Source organism: Protobothrops mucrosquamatus, unplaced genomic scaffold (genome assembly GCF_001527695.2).
Source record: "Protobothrops mucrosquamatus isolate PMUCROS unplaced genomic scaffold, P.Mucros_1.0 scaffold854, whole genome shotgun sequence".
In the NCBI taxonomy this organism is placed as follows: Eukaryota; Metazoa; Chordata; class Lepidosauria; order Squamata; family Viperidae; genus Protobothrops; species Protobothrops mucrosquamatus.
This window is the reverse complement of record NW_015387109.1, coordinates 515,207-541,110: the sequence shown is the minus strand read 5'-3', so window position 1 is coordinate 541,110 and position 25,904 is coordinate 515,207. Positions and strand designations below refer to the sequence as shown.

General features: G+C 36.9%; 1 protein-coding gene across 1 annotated transcript in view; it reads left to right on the top strand.

Moving 5' to 3' along the window:
• Window positions 1-4,686: 4,686 nt before the first annotated feature.
• The window catches only part of PALMD (palmdelphin), a 31,916-nt gene continuing 10,698 nt past the window's right edge, over window positions 4,687-25,904 (top strand). The window contains exons 1-5 of the mRNA XM_015819056.1: window positions 4,687-4,982; window positions 10,110-10,190; window positions 19,473-19,603; window positions 24,556-24,670; window positions 25,793-25,826. Of these exons, the coding sequence (XP_015674542.1) occupies window positions 4,938-4,982; window positions 10,110-10,190; window positions 19,473-19,603; window positions 24,556-24,670; window positions 25,793-25,826 (406 nt within the window). The 5' untranslated portion in view covers window positions 4,687-4,937. The remainder of the gene's footprint in view (window positions 4,983-10,109; window positions 10,191-19,472; window positions 19,604-24,555; window positions 24,671-25,792; window positions 25,827-25,904) is intronic.

Below are 25,904 nucleotides of genomic sequence, written 5' to 3'. Positions count from 1 at the left end.
CATTTTGAATTATATATTTGCCTACTGTGGCCCTCAACATCGAATGTCTACCCTGATCTGTTGGATGTGGATTTTTTTTATTATCTTCTGTTAATGGTCTTCCAATCAGTAGGTTGCTGATGCCCATTCTACATCTTATGTTATATTCTAAGGTTAGTTCTTGCGCATTTTTGTGAATGGGCCATCAAAGATTGAATCTTATACTCAGCCAATGTTGAGAGCAGTTTGCTACAAGTTTCAAAAGAGAGAATAAGATCTCATAAAAAAAACCTTAACGCAGTGATATTTAATAAAAGCCTCAAACATGGTGTCATTACTGTGCCAAACAATCTACAAGAAGTAGACAAATGGTAAAGAAAAGATGATAACAATCTTACTAAATGTTTAAAGCTAAACTATGAACTAAATGTTTACAATTATTAGAGATAAAGCGAAGGATAGAAAGTAGGTGAGCCAACACTGATTTGCTATGTAATTAATAATGGAGTCTCATAAAGGAAAATTGACACAAACAAATAATCTTCTTACTAAACTTTAACAGGTCAGTCCACATTCTTTTGTGGGTGATTGTTGCAAAAATTGAACATTTATCTTAAGACGTATTCAGAGAGGTCCATATGCTTTAAAAAAACATTTGAAAGATAACATTTGTCAGCTGTTCAGTTGGGCACACTCTTCAATAAGCCAAACGTTTAGGCATCAAGTTACAGAGCAGACAAATGTGGCCTATTGAAAAGTTCTTTGCAAGATATTACAAAACATTTTTAACTTAGGTCATTGCATGATCTTTCTTTGGACAAAAAAAATCATTTCAAAGAAATAACATTCTGTTGGTTGAGAATTTCAGTCAAACCTTATTTAGAGAAAAACAAAAAGCTGCAAGTTGTAAATTGATTTCATTTTTGAATCAGCTTTTTGAAATTAAATTTGACAAATTTTAAATCTATCTAAAAAAATATTGGATTTTGTAGATAGACATGGTCTTTTGCATTAGAGTGTATGTCAATAATTTGGCAGGCAACAGGATAATAAAAATTGGAATTGCGTATTTTTATATTAGAAATGATATTATAAGTTTGGAAGGATACTAGTACCCCAGCAATGGCCTGAAAAATTTCTCTCCCTGTTTTATTACATACTGTGGACAATTATAGATTTTGATATGGATATAGTACTTTATACATTTTTTTCTTTATTTGTTGCAAACTTTTATTTTTTTAATGTTAAATGAACTTCCTTAGTTATTAATATGTTGTAAACATATGTACAGTAAGATTAGTTTTGATAAGTATATACAAGTCAATTGGGTTTCTTTTTCTTTTTCTCATTCTTTGTTATTTATGTTGCATCTAAAATAATAAGTAATGCACTTTTCCCAAAGCATGAGTCACAAAAATAAAATTAAATATTTACACACATCTGTATAATTTATGAGAATGCTTTCCAGTATTGCCTGAAGAGATTTTCTTGCAGATGCTTCCCCTGTTAGAAGCCAACTTTTTTATACACGTAAGAAAGGGTTTTCTGCAGTGTAATGGAATGCACTTCCTGGATGGATATATTTTGTCTCACTGTAACAGCATTTAGACAATCTATAAAGGCTTATCTCGTTCCCTGACATTCTATTTATTAGATGGCTTTCACATTTATTTTACGATTATTTTAAATAAGTCCTTTATTTTATATATTTTCCTTATATATATATATATTATATAAGTCTCTTTATATAAGTTTTTCCTTTGATTTTGTTACCTGCCTGGAATGCTCAGCAGAGCAGTAAAGTAGGGAATAAATCAAATAAACAAAGTGACATCTATAATGGATTAAAACTATCCTAGCATAAGAACCAAATTAAGCACAATTGTGGAAGACAGCAGTGCTAGAAGGAACTAACTTTTGAAGCTGAACACCCAAAACACTGAACTAATTAAAAAGGATCATATGACATTAAGTTGATCTACTCAGAAATCTGGGAAAGAAATGCTCAAGGATGAAATGGCCTACTTGCAACATAAGGTTATAGCCACACTATAACATTCATTTAGGTCATCCAGATTTCCAAAATACAACTTTTTCAGGAGAACCCATTAAAGCAGAAGTTGGAAGTTCTGCCTAACAGCTGCAGTTGACAAGAGAGAGAACTTTTTCCAGTCATGTAGACACAAGTGATGAGAAAATGTTTCCCTCTTCATTTCTCCTTACATTTAAAATATTCAAATATAAGATCCACATGCTACATTCACTGTATACTTTACAGAAGAAAAAAAAAGATACTGACCAGTTCCCACACCCATTCATACTTGAGCAATTCATAAGGTAACTTTACCTCATACTGGAGCTATGAAACAATGCTCCATATCATATAACATCTTAAATAATTCACATTCCACTTTGGTCAGGGATTTGTAATAAAAGGCTCCGAAAACAAACTCCCTGCTTTGCCAGCATTGTGTGTATTTTTAGAATGCTTGCCCTTTTAACAAGAAAAGGAAAGAACTTGCTGTGTTTCGCACAGCAGTTTAAAGCCACTTAAGACTTTGCTGTAAAGTTCATTCTTGTTTTAAGAGATTAAAGATCCAATTCTAACTTTGGGGGGGGGGGAGGGAAAAACTCTAATTAATATCTCCTGAATTGTATAAGGTTCCATGTCACACAATACATTGCATCAACAATACTTTCTATTTTTTTGTTCACTTTTTAAAACCTCCCTTTCAGTTTATAGGCAAAGTTACCTAGTAATTTACAGAAAATGAAAATCTCCTTAAGTCATCAATATCATCACTCTCTTGGTTGCTTACTCTTCATATGTGCTGTGAAGGTCATTACAGAAACAATGCTTTTATGGTGTGCTGACTGGGAATGCTAAGTACTGGGAGGGGCTGGCTTATGGGTCTCAGAAGTCAGACAAGAGCACCAGCTTTCAAAACTTGAACGTGCAGCACCACAAAATTGGAATTCTAGGAAATGATCACCGTTGAAAACTGCCAGGTTCAGGGAGAGCGGGCATAAAGCAGTATTTGGCTGCCACTTATGAACAGTACCCAAATGGGAAGTGGCTTTTCTTAACAGAAGAAGATGGCTGTGGTGGCAACAGCTCTAGTGGTTCTGTTTATGGGCACACAAAAATCCACACCAAGAACCACCGGCCACGCCTGGAAATTCCGATAGAGCTCCTTGCACCATTTGAGTAGTAGAAAGAGCAATTAGCACAGTTCTTGCTGCCTTTCACCAACTAAGTACTGCCCTGCCTTAGTCTTGTTAAATTGACGCAACCTATCGATGCAAGTTCCTACAACCTATAAACTTGTCTGACCTTGGCTATGTACCTGCCCTGTGGCCACACTGTTGCTGCTGTGGACTTTGATTTCAGCTTAACCTGCTCTTCCAGTTACTCACGTGCAAAATGAGCCCACCTCTTCTCCCTGTTGGGGTTTCCTTTTTGACTGAGAATCATTAGCTGGGGGGGGAAGAGGGAGGGAGGGAGGCTAAGAGTACCATTCTTCCAAGTGTCACCAGCCTGCAAAGCACCTTTTAAAAAAATCGTTTGTCAAATGGCCCTTCCAAAATGCTCAAAATTGGTATATAGTTTGAGCAGATCACTTTCATTCTTTTGTATTCTTCATGGACATTTAAACTTGGCTTCCTGGCAAGGAAGATGGCACTTTTTCTTTCTTTTCTTTTCTTTTTTCTTTTTTCTTTTTGCTGTTCTTTTTCATTCTCATAGGAACTGCCAATGAGATAGTTAGACTGAACACTTGTGGTGGTATATAGATTTAATTAAATTTAGACAATCCTCCCTCCTATTTTGAGGATAGAAGAAATAAATCTCTCTGGGTATACAGGTAGTCCTCAACATACGACCGCAATTGAGCCCCAAATTTATGCTGCTAACTGAGAAATTTGTTTTGACCCATTTTACGACTTTTCTTGCCACAGTTGCGAAGTGAATCACTGATAATTGTTAAATTAATAACACGGTTGTTACGTGAATCTGGCTTTCCCCATTGACATTGCTTATCAGAAGGTGATCACATGACACCGGAACGCTGCAACCGTCATAAATGTGAGTCAGTTGTCAAACATCCGAATATAAATCATGTGTTCATGGGGAATGCTGCAATGGTCATATAAGTGTGAAAAATGGTCATAAGTCAACTTTTTTCAGTGCCGTTGTAACTTCAGACAGTCACTAAGTGAACTGTTGTAAGTCAAGAACTACCTCTGAGTGTGTCCTGAGATAGAATTAAACAAGAGTTCTACTCGAGTCCAAATTTCTCATTAATTTTTAGCCTATTTCTTTTTTCTCAGCCTGAAGTCTTCATTTTGACAACATGGGAATAGTTCCACCTTGTAGAGACACTGCTAGGCATCATTAAGATAAAGCTTCAAATCCTTGCAGTCCGCTACAAAAATACTTGCCCTTTTTTTTTTCTGACCTCTCAAGCAGCGTGAAAAAGATAAGAAAGGGTTTAAAAAGGCCCAATGTTTCCTGTTTTGCTCATTAAAACAAAATCTGAAAAGGAATTCCACAGTCATATATGATCGGTGTTCTGGCTGGAGGAATAGGAAGAAAAGAAAATATTTGGGCACTTCAGAGTTAATCTGTGGCATGCAAAGTGTGTGTATTATTACAACAAAGAATTGGCAGCTGCTGCAGAAGGAAAAGGCTTATGTTCCGCCGTTCAAACTTGTCAGTCAACTGATGCCAGGGTTCTGGACGTCTGCCTCTTCAGCACACCCTGTTGCATGTGTCTATGTGAGCAGATTTGCTTTCTCTTCGGAGACAGTCCAACTAAGTCAGGCTCCTTCCTTCCTTGGTGGAATTAGATCTCCCTCTCTCTCTTCTCTCAAAGCATCTAACCGGAAACCTTCTTACACACCGGAGTCTGCTATTCCTTTGTAGCTTTCACAACCTGTGTGTTTGTTTCACTTCCAGAATGGAAGAAGAGGAACTGCTCAAGGAAAGATTTCAGGCCATCACAGTAAGTAAAGAACATTTACACATGTAAGAAAATTATACTTTCTCATTCTCACGGTGGCTTATAATGTAGTCTTCTACTCTCAGAAGCCCTTTGTTTTCTATTCTTATTTGATGTGACTGTGTAGCCCCACCAGATTGAAGAGCGGCATAATTCTTTAGCCCAAGTACCTTCACAGTGGGCACCTAAGCTGACAGCTCCAGAGCACCGATTACAACAGATGCTGGAGTCACGCTATGTTTTACATCAGGGTTCTGCAATGCTGTCATTAGGTCTGAGTGACTCTTTGAAGAAAATTTGCATTTGAAGGACGCCAGGACAGAAAACTAGAAAAGAGAAGGAATTCAACAGATCCATAGCTTGAACTTAAATAATCAGTCTTCTGCCTAGCTGAAGGAATACTTGTTGATAATTCTGGAGAACACCCAAGTAATTGGGGTTGTGGTTTTTCAAAGAGCAGCATAGGTGAAATTCAGGTCAATTCATACTACAGTCAGGAGGTTTTGTTCCTTAAAAGTCAATCATATGTGTTATGCAGGTGGGAAAATGTTCTCAAAGGTGTTGTGTTAATCAGAAGAAGATACAAAGGTGAAGACAATGTAATATCAAAATGTATTGTCTTCTGGGTGTCTGTTGACCTAAAATGACCTTCATACTCCTATGCTTTGACAAGTTGGGTCTACAGGCTTTGCCTGCGCTGTAAAGACATCATTGGTTAGATCTAAAGGAACAATTTTCAAATGGAGCACAATATCCTTCAGGAAAAGTAAGCTAACTTTTTCAGAGTATTTACTCTGTGCATATATTCTTTAATTGCTAACCACTCTTAGATCAACCATTCTTTCTCCATCTATGAATAAAAGACCTCTCATTGATCAACAGATAAAACTATAACCTCTCTAGCCAGGTTTTTCAATATAGACAACTGAATAAATGAATAAAAAAATGTTTCAATTAACAAAGCTTAAAAAGAAAGGGAAAGGGAAGACACCTGAGTTTTTCCCATCTCCTTCCTAACTACCATGCTTTAAAAATGTTAAAATGAACAGTCAGGCAAAAGGTTACGAAAGATGCAGGCTAATAAGTTTTACAAACTTTTTTGCAAGCCTGCCATAGCCTCTTTGTAAATAGTGGATCAAAGGTTTTTCCATATCCGTGATAATAAAAGAGTATAAAAAGTCAGCTTTATCGTAAAATACATTTTGCACCTAAAGGAATTACATAATTGTAGACATTCTAATTTGTATACCACCATCCATATTCAGTTCAGAAAGTTACCAAAAGAAATTAAATTGGGTGAAGGTGTGTTTATTTTATATTATGACATATAGGAAGTCCACAGTTGGGCAAAGTTTTCAAAGGAAAAGGCAGAATGTTCTCGAACGGCTTTTTTAAAAAACAAATATTCAACTCATACAAAGAAATTCTTCAGGCACCCTGAAAATCAATAAAATGCATATCATTTAATAACCAAAAGCGAAAACAACCCAATCTCACTCTAAGGAAGATTCAGAGTTCCCTGTTTGCAAATATAAATGAAAATCTCAACTTAGGGGACCTACTAGATACAGGAGACTCTGCAACCTAGCAAAGCAAATTTATTCTGCAGTTTGCCATTTTTATAATGATACCATTGCCCCAATGGCTTAATTTATATCATTTATACATATGAAGTAAAATATAATATTTGCATAAAGTAACATAAGTTGAATTATGTAATTTATGTCCCTTGTTTAAGCATAACAACATGTTTTTGCATTTAATGGACATTTCCAAATAGCAAATTCCTTAGTCTGTTAAAACAGGCTTTTGCTACAGTTCATAGAAACATTCTGCTCAGAAAAGTCAGGTAATTGGGGAGCTCACTTATAAAGTACAAATTCATTCTGATAACCCATTCAGTTAGGCACTGGATTTTCTCAGGCTGTTTATACGGCATCATCAGGAAGAAAGCAAAGTATGTAATTTAAAGACTGGCAGCAAGATGATCTTGAAATTTGGATTAACTGTACTGTCTGAAACCACTTAGCAGAGGTGTGTGTATAGTAAACAAACTTTAAAAACAGTTGCACACAGGCTCCCATTCTACTCTGCTATCCCTACCAACAAGAAACATTCTCCAGAGATTTATCATTAATTTAGGAATAGAACTCACCCACCTCCCAGCCCTTTGTAATTAAAGCTATTCCATCAACTTAATGAATTTTCCCTCTGGCCAAATCCTGCCACAAGATAAAGAGAGACAACCAGTTGAACAGGAGCTGCCTTTCTGCATTTTAATGTCTTGCAGGACTCACATATATATGCCTTCTAACCAACATCTGCCTCAGGTGTGATGAAGGATGCTATCCTTTCAGCAGTATCCACAAAGAGGGCATAAACATAAAAATCAAGATGCTAACTGCAGCAGCATGATCAATGCACTGCTCCTGCTCTAAATGTGCCAATCTTGGCACACATTATACAAATGGGGCGTTTATTTATTTTATATGCCACCTTTCTCTCTTAGAGGTGGCTCATGCGGCCATAATCACCATCTTGAGGTTGTTGTGTTTTTTCCCTGCACTGCCTGGACATCACTGTACCCTATGAACAACTTTAGGGTTGTTTAAAGCAATTTAAAGATTAAACTGCCAATCTTCTTGACTTCAATATATTAAATAGCAAGGGGAGAATCATTTTGTCCTCTGCTTTAGGCAGCAAACGCTTTTAAGCGTGACGCCAATATATTTGTAAAGAATAGAGAAACATCTTCAGACCAGGGGAGATTCTTTTTCCCCTGAAATCAGAGTAAATACATGCTTGACGTATTCTGCATGTGGCAAAAAAAAAATATGGAGAAAAAGTACATAAATCACAGAACCAAACAATTAACAGCAATTTTACCAGGAAATCTTTCCTTTATGCTAACTAGGTATTTAACATCTATCAAAAAGAAAATAATTGAAAGACTATCTTGTAATGGAATTCTGAAGTTTTCAAAAGCAGAATCTTTCCATGGACATATAGTAACTTTCTCTATGCAGAGAATTCCTGGGAGAGGTAATTCAGTGGGATGAAAGCAGATGCCACTAAGTCAGGGGTCTCCAAACTTGACAGCTTCAACTTCCTGGGAGTTGAAGTCCACAAGTCTTAAAGCTGCCAAGTTTGAAGATCCCTGCACTAAGTCAATAGTATACTTTTCCCAAGGTTCTTTGGAAATCACGAAATGCTATAAAATGCCTACTCCTTTACTTCAGTTTAAGACAAAGTTATTCTTTTCTCAACCAGAACATTTCTCCTCTATAGCACAGTTCCAGCAAGAATAATTTTTTTTCTGCGCAATGAATAAAATACACTAGATATACTGTAATTTCCCCATTTCTTATCTATTTTCTGTAAAACTTTCATGATACCTCAGTAATATAATACTGCTCTTCTAGGCCCATGGAAGGTCAAATATCCTCCAATCAAATAGAATTATCAACAGTTAGCAGCTCCTCACATTTATCTGGATTCAGCTTTATTTTCTTTTTATTCAAATCACAAGATGTTCAAAGCACGAGTCTACCATAGCTATTCTAATTTCACAGCTGTAACTTCTAACTGGGGAAATGAACATCATGCTCACAGCTCTCACAAAACTGGGGGGGGGGGTGGATTCTGATCTTGGTTCCCTCATTTGTTGGTTTAAGCCAGGGGTAGGCAACCTTGGCTCTTTTATGACTCGTGGACTTCAACTCCCAGAATTCCTGAGCCAGCTGTGCTGGCTCAGGAATTCTGGGAGTTGGAAGTCCACGAGTCATAAAAGAGCCAAGGTTGCCTACCCCTGGTTTAAGCACTGCTTTTTGGAACTGGTTTTTAACCACACAGGTACAAATCGTACTTATTTTATTTCTGGGTAGCAGGGTCCTATATAGATCGGTATTTTTCAACCTTGGCAACTTGAAGATGCATGGACTTTAACTCCCACGATTCCCCAGCCAGCTTGCTGGTGAATTCTGAGAGTTGCAATCAATACATTTTTAAGTTTATCAAATTTATATATCACACCAAGAGTTGCTAAGGTTGAGGAACAATACTATAGTTCCTTTGCAAAGTTATTTTACACCACGATCTCTGCTGAATGTATAGCAGTATGTATAGCAAATGAGTTAGTTTGCCATGGACAAAGAGCAAAACCCAAACTGCTGCTATAAATTGGTTTTAAAACTGTGGTAGTCCATAGTTGTGATGAGAGACATAGCAAAGTACAGTAAAAAAAAAAAGGCCTTTGCCTATTCTGTTTGCAACATTCTCATGCATTGAATGAAAAGAGACTTTCCATCAAAATGTTTGAAATTTGTAATAAGCTTTCTTCACCTCATTTTAACTCATCTGATATACTTTTCCTCTCTGTTCCAAAGCTGACTTTGCAGTTCATATTGAGTAGTCATCTAGTCTAGAATATATGAGTCCAGCAGTTGTGGTTTGTAAACTTGGCTTATATGTGCAAACCAGGCCACCATAGCTTCTTCTGGAAAAAAAAACAAAGTAAACCACCATCAATTGCATTCCTTTGGGCTTTCTCTTCTTCACAGTTGCCTCTTTCAACATGCCCTCCTTTATCCTTCCTTTCCCAGGACAGTTGGATTGTCCTTTACAAGGTAATAACAATGCAGCCAACAACAGCTGGGGACTCATTGGAGCAAAACATTTTAGTTAGTGTTACGTAGTTCTTAGGTTACAAGAAAGCCAACAAATAAGAGCCTGAGAGCCTTTTATCTGCCCTGTTCTCCCCTGATAATGAGGCAATAAAGACAGCAATTCCAGGAATTTAAGCAACTGCCTGCAAATCTTTAGCACACTAAAAATAATGCCTAAAGATGAGTGTAATTACCTTTAATCCCATCTGTTAACGAGCACTGCAGTTGCAGCCTATGAATGCACAAATATCTAGCACCTGCATAAAAACCAAGCACGCTAGAAACCTTAAGAAAACCAGGCCCCTGCTACTTTAGATACATCTAAATGGCTGACTAGGAGCTGCTTCCGTGTTGCATTGCAGTCATTAAGCAGACCTACAGCAGTCACATCAACATGATATATGGACTGTAAAAAAAAAATAATAACACCATTATGTATACCATCTCCCATCTTTGCCATTTTCAGGATAAGAGGAAGCTGCAAGAAAGAATAACTCAGAGACGCCTTAAAGTAGAAGAAGAAAAGCTAAAGCACCAGCATTTAAAGGTAAGGTGTTCTTTTCTTTGTTTCTTTCTCTTTTTTTTTTTAGAAATGCATGGTGTCAAAACAAAAAACCAAGTTTTTGGGATGAAGGAATAGTGGACAGAATACTGAAACTCTGTCTATGGTAGCCTGCTCCATAGTGTCACTCTCTATATTTGCTGTTCTCTTTCATAGATAAATAGGTAAATAGAGTAGGTGTTATCTAGTCATTTTTGGCTCCTGGCAGCTACATAGAGCCAATTTGGTGTAGTGGTTAAGGTGCTGGCCTAGAAACCAGGAGAAGGGTAAGTTTTAGTCCTTTCTTGGTTATGAAAATAAAATAGTAGCCTAATGCTCTTATTTACCTCTAGCCCCAAACACACCCCAGAAGATTGATGATTGGCTATAGACTAGTATTTGGATTTTAAAGTTGTGCTTCAGTCCAGGGAAAAATATATAGCACAAGAAGTAGACATTTTCTACAAGTGTCATCAATATTTCTTAACATTCTAAATGTATCCATCAGACCAAGATGCTATTAGTCAACTTTCCATACCTAGAGGGAAACTCTAATCTATGCTTAGAATTGTGCTGTATGAATATGCCTATAAATTAGTCTTTTATTCCAGTCCTACCATTCCAATCTAAAATGAATATATCTATGAACTAACCCAATTTAAATAAATTGTATAATCAAACTATACATTACAGCTCAAGCTATAAATATCTAAGTCATAGATCTCATTTCTTTAATGGTTACCGCCTAAATTTTGTTTATGTATTTTGAGCTTTAATAGTTTAAAAAAGCCAACTCCATTAAGTAAACTTAGAGGATTTTAGGAGAGACACAAATGATTGGCTTGTGCTGCTTGGTCATGTTATTTCAGATGAGATCATTGTCAGAAATAATTCCTGTGTAAAGTATGGTTGTGTGTGTGTTGCCAACAGGGTGTGTTCACTCTGGGACTGGCACTTTGTTTAATATACCATAACACTGAGATTCAAGAAAGCTTCAGATCCTACTGAAATTCTCATACAGTAACTGATTTTATCTAGCAAAACTTTTAGATAATTACATTAATGGGTCGAAAGAAAAGATGTTTTAGCTCTGCTTCCCACACCTTGGGGAGTTATCTGCAAATTTTACACTGATGTTAAACCTGCCAAGTTGCTTGGAATGGAATCTCAATTATAGATGAATCAAATGACAAGCCTGACATAAATGAAAGGGAAGAGGAAAAAATGACGACATGCTCTCAGCTTGGCTTATTAAAGGCAGCTTGGCATTTCATAGCATATAAAAAACTGAACCAACCTAAAGTCCCACAATGCTTATTTATCAAAAGTAGTCAAAATCATGCCAGAATCATAAATGGAGCCTTTTCCAGGGGACAAGAGAACAAATGAGAGTATTTGGTTGTCAACTTCAGCTACAAAATGTGAGAATTGTTAAAAGTCACAGCAATAATCTTTCTCAGCTTTTCCAGTCTACCCACACTGGAAAAATCTACAGCAACAAAGGAATGTTGCTAATGGATCTTGCTCAGATTGCTGGGCCTGTCCCGTCACACAAGTGTTTTGTGGATCAAATTGCTAATGTTCCAGAGCTCTTTTCAGTTGTTGACTGTCACAAGTCTTCACTACACTAAGAGGCACATCAAAGCAGCAGACTCTCCTCCCAATCTATACATAGTTACTGAACTAAACTATGGTATGGTTCATCTGGTTTTGGCTTGGCTTGGTTGTATAAATTGTTCTATTTTTTATTATAATTTATTATGATCATCTGTATCCTACCTTACTAGAACATCTCTAGGCAGAATAGCAGTGATTGTGGCTTGTTCTATAAACCATGGATAAACAAACTATGGCATGGCATGATATATATGTAAGGCAGTCCTCATTTAATGGTATTAATTGAGAACAGAAACTCCATTGTTAAGTAAAAAAAAACAAGTGACTCTGCCACTTAGCTGTCACAGTTTCAGAAGTCGGTCACAGATGCCATAGTTAAGCAAGGACTAAGTGGTTGTTAAGTGAGGACTTCCTGCCAGCTTCCCCATTGATTTGTGGGAAGCTGACAGGAAAAGTTACAAAACATGACAGATTATATGACCTCAGGATGCTACAATAGCCATAAGTCCAAGATCTGGTCATAATGACCTCTTATTTAGCACCATCATAAGTTTGAACAGTAGCTAAATAAATGGTTGTTAATATATATATGGATGGATGCTCTCTCAATGTGATCTAGAAGTCTGATTGAATCTCCCAGCTAATGAATTTAAAGCTGGAACTCAAGGGTCAATTTCAGATATTTATAAGCAAGGCTTGATCCAGAAAAGTAAAGCCTGCAGCCAGTGCCAGACTATGAAATCAGCTCCACAGGAGCTTGCTCAATAAACTACTTTTGAGATAGGTATGATTAGCTACAATTACAGAATCTTGCAATTCTGACTGTGTGTGTGCTGTACCTCCTCCTTATTGTTCAGTGAGGCGCCTGCCTGATCCATTTCTGAATGTTATCTCACTGTTCTGGGCTTATTAACATTTCAGTCCCTTCTGCTTAGACAACAGTTTCTGCACATCCCCGTTAAAGTCATCATCTTCACAGTCTACCACTTTCCCCTTTCCATACCAGGTCATGAAACACATATAGACATAGCGGTACATCTAAAAAAGACTTCCATGTCATTTCATTAAGGTCCACTTAATGAAATTCCACAAGACAGAAGTCTTTTTTTTTTTTTTAGAAAAAGAATGAAAAATTATCTACTGTCTAGGAAATCATTTTACCATATTGAAAGCCACCCTCTGGATTTGTTTGTGTCTATCCTTTTAGAACATATATAGATTCTACCATAAATATAGTTTTCCACTAATTTTAGCCTTTATTAGATTTTTTTTCCCCGAGTTACTTTATAGGTAGCACAAGGTGCCGAAAATACCCAATACTCCTTTTTTCTCCTGTTGTCCCAACTGGCCTAAAGTCACCTAGCCAGCTTTAATGCCTAAAGTGGGAGTAGAACTCAGTCTACTGGTTTTTAGCCTGGTGAATGACCTATTAGCCCAAATTGGCATCATTATCATAATAATCAAGCTTAACGTATCTTACAGATTTCCTATATCATTTGTGGTTTACTATTAGGTCTGGATATGTTTCTTTATTTATTATGCTCATTATAAATATTTTAAATTTCATCAATTCTGTCAGAAACCCTGATTATATTTAACATTTAAACAAAAGCTACACCTTGTTCTTACTGTCATAATTTAGTAACAGTCTGCTCTATATTAAATAGATTTGTGGTGTTTTTTTTAACATAAAACTTAACATTCTATATTATCACAGTCATAATTTCCAGTTTTATCCAACGGGATTTAAAATATTGATAATAACAATTATTTTATTATGCAGAGTTTTAGGTTCTTTTATACTGTTTCAAGAAAATGTAATTAAAGAACAGCCAGACATATTTCTTTGTAAAAGACATAATTAAAAACCAATGAATCACTGAGAGAATTGGAATTTAATTGAACAGCTGTTTTAATAAAGAAAGATCAGATCCCCTCTTGGTTACATGTTGAAAAACCGGAAACAATGTTTTGCTCTCCCGCCAATATTGCATCTCACGGCTAGGTTCCTGATTGCTGTTTTGAAGAAACATCTGAAGTACATGAAATTGTTGTCCATTTTGCAGATTAATCGCCCTAGCACCATAGTGAATGCAGCATCAATTTGGGAGATGCAAGCTGTAGTTCAGCCTATATAAAGGCAATTTGTCCTCCTTTAATCATGTCTGCTGATGTAGGAGAAGAGCAAGCAGAACTGGTGGACGGAGTTAAAGACATCATCAGCTTAGAGTCATTGCATTCCCACAAGCAGGCCAAGTCCAACGCCTCCTGAATTCTGTTACCCTTATCTGGTGCCAATTTATTGTTGAACTTTAGTTGACCAGATTCTTGTGTACAGGCTTGAATAAATCATCTATGCTGCAACCTTATGAATGATCCTGATTCTTTATGCCTGACAATGGTATGTTTTGTAGATATGGGGAACTGGGAGGAATAACAAATCTTGACTTAGCAATAGCAATAGCATTTAGGATTCTATACTTCCCCATAATGGTTTACAGCACTCTCTAGGTAGTTTACAATGTAAGCATTATTTGCATATTGCCCCCAACCATCTGGCTCCTCATTTTACCAACATCAGAAGGATGAAAGGCTGAGTCAATCTTGACCCCTATCAGAATCGAACTCCAGGCTGTGGGCAGAGTTTGCCTGCAATACTGCATTCAACCACTGTGCCACCAGGGCTCCTTAAAATGTTCAATGGGAGGAAAGCAACCATTTGGGTAAGGTTGAAGAAACAAATCAATTTTGTTGCTTTCCCTTACAATATGATTTTCACAAAAGGGATTATCTTTCCTGAAAAGATTTTAGCATCTTTTGGTGTAAGCAGGAAACAATATTTTCAGACTAGCTCTTGAGTTTTCCATCTCTGATTAGGCAACCGCAGAAGACATTTTAGGATTCACTGTGGAAGGCTATCTTCTCCCAATCAGAAAATAGAAGAATAAATGGAATTGTAGTTGCTGTACAACTTCAGAATTCGATTCTTAACCCGTTCAGGATAGTTCAGCTGCTTGGATGTTTAATTCCCTAACAAATATGTGTTGTTGTTGTTTTTTTTAAAAAAACAGGAAACTCCTAAATCTAAAGCTTTGGCAGGAATGGAAGGAGAACAAAACAAGACCACAGGGATATTACAACAATAGTAGTACACTAGTCAGAGACAGGGGTGTACATCAGATTCAGATTCAGAAAAATCCACAGCCTAAACATCTTGATTCAGGCAAATTCAAGAGCTATCCAAATTCAGTTCCTCTGAACTGGAGGAGGAGAGCTTTATTAATCTATAGTAGCCAAAATCAAGAGTCTAATAGCACCTTTTAGACCTAACAAATTTTATTGAAAGGCATAAATTTAAAGGATTTTATTTCATTTCACTTCAGATGCATAATACAACTAAACTGATCTAGGATTTAAATTGGGTTGACATGGTGGTTATTCAGAAGCAGATAACACGTGGAAGTGATTTCAAACAATTTTATCAATTAACAATTGTAGTATGTAATTTTTAAAAAAACCCATTGTGTCTATTGAGACTTTCTAAGATAGATTTCTATGTGTGCGAGTTCCACAGTCTCTTGTTAATTGTGTAGTTAAAGTTCCTTTTTTTCCCAAACAGCTATGGAATGCCCTAGGAGGTTGAAATAATTTGCTATTACTTTATCTTATGTTGAGTTCTGATGTTAAATTTTGTGTCCATTAATCCTGTTACACAAATTTGGCTTATTTTCTTAATGTAAATCCAGAGAAGCATTACTAGCATATAATGACATATACGGTATCACATTAACACACTTTCACACACTCTTTCTCTAATCTCATGTTGAGACCTGTGATGGTATTGTTGGCTTAAAGGAGTGATATGTAAATGTGAGTTTGTTACAGGGTCTGATTTCCATGTTGGTATCACTGTCTTGTTAAATCTTGATACTTGTGAGAATCTGCTTCAGGCTGGATGCTTAGTTATGTATAAATACTCCTGCCACACAATACCTGAGAAAGTACAGACTCTTTTAAATTATGCATTTCAATTATTTGAGCTGTGTGCTGTAGATGATGTGTTTTGTTCTGTTTCTGTAATCTGTCTTTAAGAGGTTCTCTTGAATATCAGTTTGACTATATTGATTTGTCTGTTGATCTCATTTGGTGGATTGTTCATAGTCTCCCCAAAGCTTGGGTTAATTCCATTTTCTGGCCATCTCTTTAAGTGGGTCAGGACAAATGTAGATATAATTTAGAGCCTGGTTACAAAAAACAGGTTGTGTGGTGTGTTCTGGATGGAAGCCAGAAGCATGTAAAATTCATATGATCTTTCCTGCGTGGTGTGGCATTAACATGCCCATTGTGAATTGTATCACGACATGAAGGAATGGATTGATTTTAAGATAAAGGCTGAGATTGATGACAGATTTGATGATTCATTTCCATGGGTCCATATGAAATGTCAACAATAAATCTCAAAGGGATGGTTTTAAGAATTAAAATTCTAGGTCACCCACAAAAATGTTGGCTTATTTTGGTGCCACATGTGTTCCACTGATCTGAAAATGTTACGAACAACACTTTGTTCCCCACTGTTTTTATTAGTGTGATATCAGAGCTATGATGCTAATATGATGAGAAAAAAGGAAAGGATCAAAGAAGATAATGTGAAGAAGGGACCCAGCTAATGAGGCTTGCCTTTCCTGTATGGATGGGAAGGGCAAGAAACAGGGGATGACCAATCAGGAAAGGTGAGCTTTGCTAGCTTTCCATAACCTCAGGGCAGGCCCTTTAATTAAAAACAAAACCTCCTAAGAACTAAAGAAGATTTCACGGGACTGAGGACAAGACACTTGCAAAATAAAAACATCCCATCTAATATATTTTATTTGTAACTATTTAAGTCCATGTTTCATTAAAAGAAATCCCTGAGCAGATAAAACAAAGCAATAAAGAACACTAAGTTCAGAAGTTAGAACTGGGCAAAAGGATAAAAATTAAAGACCAAGACAATAACAGCAGCATACTAACTGACACAGCAGCTTAAATTTATCCTAAAGTTTGGTGGAACAAGAAGATATGTTCATTTTGCCAGTTAATTGGATTTAATATCAATCATAAATGAATAGAAATCAAAATCAATATTAAAAAGGCCCTCTTTGGATTGCTGCATAGCAAATATTTGCCAAGCACAACCTTCCAAGGAGGTGTCGTACACCTCCTTGATTGCTGGGCAGACATACAATATAATCTTTTGTTTAAAAAAAAGAACCCCAGGCCACTGATCAGAAAGCAAAGGTCTAACTAATAAAAAATTGGCTTTATTGGGGGCCTTTGTTTATTGGTCCTTAATCTCTCACCGAACCAAATTCTCAAGGAACCTTGGAAGTTCCACAGAATTAAGGTGACCAACCGTCCTCCTTTAGGGAGGACAGTCCTTCTTTTGTAAGTTCTGTCCTCTCTCTAAAAGTGTCCTCCTACATGTCCTCCTTTTCGATATTTGAAGACTAATCTGTAAATCTCTGTATTCGATCGATGCCGATCCGATCCATTGCGTGTGATGTGACGTATTTGTATTTGACATGACAATTCGTCAAGGCTCAATACAGTGCGGTGAGATGCGATTATGAGACGCATGCGCTCTGCACAGGAGAATTGTTTTGAGAGAGTCCGCCGCGCGCAAGAGTGCACCGCACACAAGTGGCTTTGTTTACGTCTTCCTGAAACACGACACGGCACACACGCACGCATTAGACTCACTTTTTTTTCTTCAATTTATTTGTGTCCTCCTTCTCATTGTAAAAAAGTTGGTCACTTTAACAGAATACACTTTGACAAGCCCTTAATCCATTAGTTCCACCCTATGAATTATGAACCTATAAAAGTATGAAGCTCTATTTGTTGCACCCCTTTATCCTATCACTTTTTCCAACCAAAAATAACATTTTTCACACCAAAGCTAAAACAGCTGATCAGTAATTTAAAAAAAAATCCAGCAGGAGGTAGAGTCTCAAAGGAGGCTTTCTAAGATATTTTTGCTTTAAACATTTCTTTAAAATATAATACAGAACACCAGAAACACAGCTAACCCCAGGCAAGATTTATTTCAGTTTATGGAATGTTGGGTTGAGGAAGAACTACAGGAATTCTTTGCTTCTGGCTAGTTTGGGGGACTGCACACATCCCATGCATGCATGAGGTCTTAATGGCAGGAGTTCATGCTATTACCAACAGTAATAGCCGTGAAGTGGAATGTGATCTGCACAAGGCAAATGTAGTCTTCTGCCGTTCATGTCATTCTGAGTGTCTTAGCTTATCACTCAATATTAGTATCTTCTCTTTGGTGTAATATATTGCAAGATGTCATGATATTTAAGAAGGCACGGCATAACACACAGAGTTCAGACACGTTTCTCATCTGCTTCCATGTATACATGAGAATTCACCTAAATGTGAATGAAATAATATATAGATTGCATTTTATCTCCAAATACATTACATTTCCTGTTGAGCCAGTTCAAGGGATGATTGAGGAAAGGTATGAGACATCTATCATAGGCGTTTTTGTCTTTCTTCATACACCTTACTCTTTCCCACTGCTTTTCTGATTTATATTTTCCCCTCCTTCACTTCTTTCAGATTAATTTTGCTGCGTTTCTCATCACTCAGCTTTTGGCATAATTATTTTGAGCTCATGGAGATGCATTATTCTTGAAGGGCTCATGATTAGACGATAAGGAACATAAAACAGTCTCCCTCCCTTTGTTATTGTCTCATCTTTGAACCTTACAAATACACAGGTCAGCATGACGCAAGAGGAGAGGGAATCTGTGATTCCCATTGCTTTGATGACTTGCAGCTCCCAGCATTAGCTGTACTGGCTGAGTCCTCTGAAATTTACAGTTGAGCAAGATCTGAAAATCCACAGGTTCCTACTCTGCAGGTTGCTTCATTGTACTTAGTGGAATTGATTGAGCTATTTATATCAGAATTCATTAAAAAAATGTCTGGCATTCTTGGCCATGCTCCATTCTCAAGCTAAACAAAATAATCAGGGGTTTTTTCCAGAAACTTCACATGGTAGTTTGCTTAAGACCATCACACCAAAATGGTAGGAAATTACAAGTAGTCCTTGACTTACCATCACAATTGAGCCCAACATTTCTGTTGCTAAGCAAGACATTTGTTAAGTGAGTTATGCCCCATTTTACCACCTCACTTGCCACAGTTGTCAATCACTGCAATTGTTAAGTTAGTAACATGGCTTTTAAGTGAATCTGACTGTACTTTGTCAGAAGTTGTAAAAGGTGACCACATGATCCTGGGACACTGCAATGGTCATAAGTGTGAAATATATGATTTCCATAAATCACTTTTTTCAGTGATGTTGGAACTTTTAATGGTCACTAAATGAACTGTTGTAAGTCGAGGACTACCTGTATACAAATGAAATAAGATTATGCCTGTCCAGCTGTTCCTGCCTCCTACAGAAGGGGAAGAGGTAAAAAAAGGAGATAACAAATTAGTTCATGGAACTTGAGTAACTTGAACTTGATAATGATAGCAAATGATACCATTCATCTGTTTATACTTCAGGACAGAACTGACATCTAGCTATGATGGCAACATGTGCTAAAAGTATGATAGACAGATGAAATTCTTAATCGGTATTTTTAAATATATCTGTAGAAAAAAGCTCTGCGTGAGAAATGGCTCTGGGATGGATTAAGCACCCTTACTCCAGAAGAACAAAAAGAAATGCAAAACCAACATCGAGAAGATCAGCACCGAATTAAGAAACTGGAACAAAATATTCTCAGGTACAACATACATTGTCTTCCTTATTGGTGTAGGAATATAAACCCTTGGGATCAGAATTTTTTTTTTCCTAACAGGATTAATATTTATTGGGCCAGCTACTTAATAATAATACTAACTTTACAGTCAAGACATCTAACATGAAACAGAACAGAGTACAAAAAGAACTAAAGTTATTACACTAGGCAATGCAGAAAAGCATAAGCAGAAAATGTTAAGCACTGGTCAATTATTAAAAACTTCAATCTTTCCTAATAATGTATTAACTTAATCATGAGTTTGATAGCTAACATAAAAAATCTGATAGTAACAAGACAGCAAAAACTTTACAAAATTAGATCTGCTAAGGCTAACTAAGGCCAGATCAAAATGAGACCCCATATAAAAATGATAAACCAATAGAATACGCTGCCTAAATTTTATCTTGGTACTATTGCAATGTCCAAATCTTTGTGCGGCAAATATACCATCAGCTAGGTGATGGTAAGACATTTGATCTAATTTTACTAAAAGTGATCCAGTATTAAGATTTTTTAAATAAAAGGCCACCTGGAAATATAACTGGTGTCACATTTCCATAACAACAAGTCCTCTATTGTCTCTTGAATAAAGATATCCCATAAGGGAAGGAGATTTATAACCCCATTGAAAAAAATAGTCCACTATCAAACCAACATGGGAAGTTTTCTTAATCATGCAATTCTAAAGCAGGTGAAACTATCATTTGAACGTTCAAGCACTAACCTGCTTCTATTTTTAAAAACGTAATATTTGGAGCCATATTTTACTGCAGACAGTAAGTCTTGAGTTTTAAAAGGGATTTCCAGTCTTAAAGGTAATAGTATTTGAAACCACTTAAAACATTTAAGAGAACATGCAGGAAATTATTTTCTTGGAGATCATTTTTAACTTTAAAAGCTGTTTTGATTTAAATTGAAATTGGAATTGCTTAACATTAAAAACCTGAATTTTAGCAGAAACAAACTTCCTACCACCAAGGTAGAAAAAGCAAAGCAGAACAGTATTCCCAATAATAATAAATTTTCTAATCTGTTCTGATGACTGGTATAGATATCCCATCTATAAACAGTTGTTTTTTACTCCAAAGCCAGGATCTTGAACTTTCCTTGTTGTTTTTTTTCCTTTCAGAAGTCAGAAAATGTAACTAAAAAGCACCTCAACCCTAACCTAGTTTGTGGTAATAGGTCATTATCTCTGTTTAACAACACACAATTTTTTCTGGTACCCAAATTTGATGAGACCTCTCCTGCTTGGAATAAAAACTCTTTTACTTTAAATTACAGCTCTTATAATCTATAGTCACCGGCCATTCTGGGTTACATTAATGGGAATTAATGTAAAAAAACAGATCTTGGATATCCCAGATAGTCTGTTCCGTGCTTTAAGTTCTGGCTAATGCCTTTGAATGATATAAAAAAGCAATGTATTCTTCTCTCCTTTTCCCAGGCTATTGGGTAGAAAACAGCTCCAGGAAAACCCATTGTTCTTAGAGAACTGATAGCTGTGTGTTAGATTAATGCAAGAGTAGACGCCTAGTATTCTTCTTATGTTTTGGATTACAACTCTCACGGTGCATTTCTATCGGCCATTTGCTTATTGAAATCCAAAACACCTGGAAACATTGGTTTGCTAACCTCTGGTATTTAGCCCATATTTCCTTTTAGTTCGATCCTGAACTTTCACATGCAAACCTATTCCAAACTATTCTCTGTTCTGGAATGGTTTTGTTTTGGTGTATATTTACAATATGCCTTTTCTTGGAGTAGATATCGACTGATTCCTGGCAAAATGTCATCAGGTTTAAATCAGAAAGGTTGCCAGGCACTCACTACACTCCTAGGTCTATATCATCACAGAGCAAATGAAATGTAAGCCCTATGAACAGAGCACAAGACATACCACACAATTCAGTATTGATTTTACTGTGTTCCGTGCTCTATGAGCACACTTTAATAAGATAAATACCAACCGATTCTAATTCTGGTAGAATATGTCACCAATGCAAATCACTTTTACACTGACACTCTCCATCCAATAATCCATTTTCAGATAAACATTGGCAGCTGAAAACAAATGTAATTATGCCAAATAAAAGCAATTCAGTTCCAAGAGAATGCCTCAGTGGTGCAAAGAAATGTATATTTTTTACGTCAGGTTTTTCTACAGTGCTGGCATACAAAAGGGACTGTCCAAAATATAAAATGGAAAATATTTCTTTCCATCACCTTGGTCCATTACTGAAAAATTCCTCAGTAGTTCAGATCCTTAGAAGATAAATAATGGGATGTAGGCTGAGATTTTGTTTAACAAATTTCTGCAGGCTTCTACCAAACCTCAGGGGGCAGAGTGTCCATAGGGCAGGGGCTACCACAGAAAAGGCATGCTCCTAGCTCCCATTATATGATAATATTTGGGGGAAGGGACCAGGAGCATATCCCACCCTATCTGATCTGTGAGATGAGTTAGATGTCCTTCAGGAAAGGACATTCAGCAGATAGCCTGGCCCTACTTTAAAGGTAATGACCAATACCTTGAATTGCACCCATAAAGAAATTGAGAGCCAGTGCAACTTGCGCAACAGAAGTATTACACAGGCAAACCTAGGGGCCCCATTACTGTGCACGCTGCTGCCGTCTGGACCACTTGAAGTTTCTTGGTGGTCTTCCAGGGCAGCCTCATGTAGAGAGAATTGCAGTAATCTACCATTTTTTTCCTTTTGAACTGCCACCAGTATTTTTCACCACAGCCTAGAGTTCTCATGATTGCCCTCATCTTCTGCCCTCCTGCTTAAGCCTATATTATTTTACCCTGTAACTAAAATAATATTTTAAGAGGCTAACAGGTGCCCTGCCCTCTTCATAGCTCTTGTGTTGACTTAGCCATGTTGGAGGGAGGGGGAGTGTTGTACACAAGGACAAAGCCTACCCAGCCCTCTTCAGGGGCTCTGCAAAGCTGCTGCTTTTGTTGCAAGGATACTGCAGCAAGCCGCCGCATGCCTTTGCTTCAAAAAGTGAGGACAATCCCAGGTGCCAAGAGTTCCTGAAAGTGGGAAACTGCCTGTGTTGCAGCTAATGAGCGAACACAAAGCCAAATCATATTCTCTGTGTTTCCTTTGGGCCAGCAGCTGAACCAATCAATACGCAACAATATTCAGTATGCAACAATAACAGCAACAAAAAAAGCATTACTAGTGTCATAGCTATAAACAAAGCAAGGTTTGTCTGTCACAGCTTCTCCATATGAACGAGTGCTGGATTTGGGCAATCTAAGTAACAAGAGTTTCATCTGTTTCCCCAACTCTTTCTCAATCAAAAATTGCTGTCAAAAGTTTTCTACCATTTGGGGATATGCGTGAAAATTGTATTGTTAAAAAAAATGAAGATTACCTGTCAAACTTTCTTCTCAGTCAAAGGAAAAAATAAAAAATCTGTGTTAGGACCAGATATATGACACGGCCTAGGGCTATTTTACTTCTTCCCCCATCCATTGTGGTCTTTGGCTGCCCTAGAAATACAGGTAGTCCTCGACTTAAAACAGTTCATTTAGTGACCATTTGAAGTTACAATGGCACTGAAAATAGTGATTTATGACCATTTTTCACACTTATGTCTATTGCAGTATCCCCATGGCCATGTGATTTACATTCAGATGCTTGACACCTGGTTCACATTTATGACGGTTGCAGTGTCCCAGGGTGAGGGGATTCCCTTTTGTGACCTTCTGGCAAGCAAAGTCAATGGGAAAAGCCGGATTCACTTAACAACGGTGTTACTAATTTAACAATTGCAGTGATTCACTTAACTGTGGCAAGAAAAAATGTAAAGTGGGGCAAACTTGCTTATCAAATGTTTCACTTAGCAACATAAATTTTGGGCTCAATTGTGGTCATAACTCGAGGACTACCTGTATTCAGTGCAGGTTCTGGCACCAAAAGGTTGCCTGCTCCTGATTTAATCAAATAAGTTTTGAATCAACCTCATGTTAGGGCAGAGTCCACCTAGCCACTTTGCAGAATAAGGTGTCTGCTTCCTGCAGTAAAAGTTGGTAGATGAGATGGAGGGATAGTGACAGTAGCCTACCACCATTTTTTCTCCAAACTCTGTTTCCCATTAAACATGGCATGGTGATGTCCTGTTAAAGTTTGAAATGCTAGTTCAGCTAGATACAGCAATAGCACTGAGACTTATATACCGCTTCCCAGTGCTTTACAGCCCTCTCTAAGCAATTTACAGAGTCAGCATTTTGCCCCCCAACAATCTGGTTCCTCATTTTATCAACCTCGGAAGGATGGAAGGCTGAGCCTAACCCTAACCTTGAGCTGGTGAGAATCAAACTGCTGGCAGTCGGCAGAATTAGCCTGCAATACTGCATTCTAACCACTGCACCACCACGACTCTTGATCCTGACAAAGAGACATTAATGCAAACTAACTGGAGAGAATAACAGGATACAGGGATTCCTAGTTTATGTATATAGCAATAGCAATAGCACTTAAACTTATATACTGCTTCACAGTGCTTTACAAGCCCTTTCTAAGTAGTTTACAGAGTCAGCATTTTGCCCCCCAACAATCAGGCTCCTCATTTTACTGACTTCAGAAGAATGGAAGGCTGAGTCAACTTTGAGCCAGTCGGGATCAAACCAATGGCAGTGAGTTGAATTAGCCTGCAATACTGCATTCTAACCATTGGGCCACCATGGCTCCTGATATTGTATATGGATATTGTACATGGAAGCAGGCAATGAATTATCTTGGGGCAATCCTGATTCTGGAACAGACTTTTTCTGAGTTGGGAATGCAGTTCCCACAATTTCCAAAGCCTTCAAATTCTAGGAGTTGATCTCCAGCAAGTGCCAAATTGAGAAAAAATGGTTCTCTGTCATGTATTCATTACTGTTAATCTGGGGTCTATCTAATATTACATTTATGCAGGCTTGAGCAAGAAATTGAGGCTCTTGAGAAAGAAGAATTGACAATTTCGGTAAAAGAAAAAGCCATTTTGAAGAAACTGAAATCTGTTGAAAGGACCACGGAAGATATTATAAAGGTCAGCATCTAATTTTGAAATCCTGTTGCCGCTGATACAGTCAATTGATCTGTCAAAAATAACAAATGAACTTTAAGGTAGGCACAGGGATGAAAGCAAGGAAATATTCAAGGCTACAATCTGATGCACAGCACTAGAAATTAATAATACCAAAAAACTTACAAAAGTGAAGCTCAGGATCAGATACTGTACACAAAGTAAATGTCAGGATCAATCCAGTTATATTACCAAGCCTGGATTTTTTAGCACTGCCAAATCTGTTCCACGTTATAAGAATTTTTTCCCCCTAAATTTCTATTTTAACCCTGTAGCAGCATATACTTGTACTTTGTGGTATGCACTGAAGTATTTATTGCAACATGAAATTATTGGACCTTAACTAACAACTGTATATTACTTAAAAGTCAAGAACACGCACTGAAGTATTATTGCAACATGAAATTATTTGACCTTAACTAATAACTGTATATTACTTAAAAGTCAAGAACATTTGAGTATGTTCCCTTGCTCTTTCCAAACCCCAAAAGAAAGAAAAAGAATGATGTATATTTATTCATCCTTCAGGGGAAGAAGTCTGAACAAACACAGAAGGTTGCTCTGAAACTCAAATACAGTATTATGCAATTGGCACAGTGTGGAAACTTCTCAATTTTATTGAGAATATAGTAGTACAGAGACATGGATGGAAAAACTTGTGTTATTGACTGGAAATGACACACACAATAATGTCAGATAACACTAAGTTTGTGAACAATTTTTAAAAAAAGCAATAGAACAGCCCGTATAATTGCGGCAAGGACACAGGAAATTTTCTTCTCCAAAAATATGGTTCCACTCACTTTTCAACCTCCGTCCCCCTTCCTCACTTCCTATTAAAACATGACCCTTGGGTACCAAAATATTGCTTCTCTCTGTTTTATAGAAATTATTTTTCAATCCCAATTACTTTGAAAGCTGAGATCTTATGCACATTTATTGAAAACTGTGCCATGGGATATATTCCTGAGTCACCATATGGAATTGGTTATATCAGATTAACCTAATAAAAAGTAATAATCAATTGTATTGTAATTCTTTAAATGATGGAAAAAATCACAGAATTCTTTGTTACTTTTTTTTTAGTCCGTGAAAGTGGAAAGAGTAGAGACTACAGAAGGTATATTTCTCTTATACTTATCAAATTATTTTATGCAGAAGCAGAAGTGATATATGTACTAATTAACTATCCATTTTT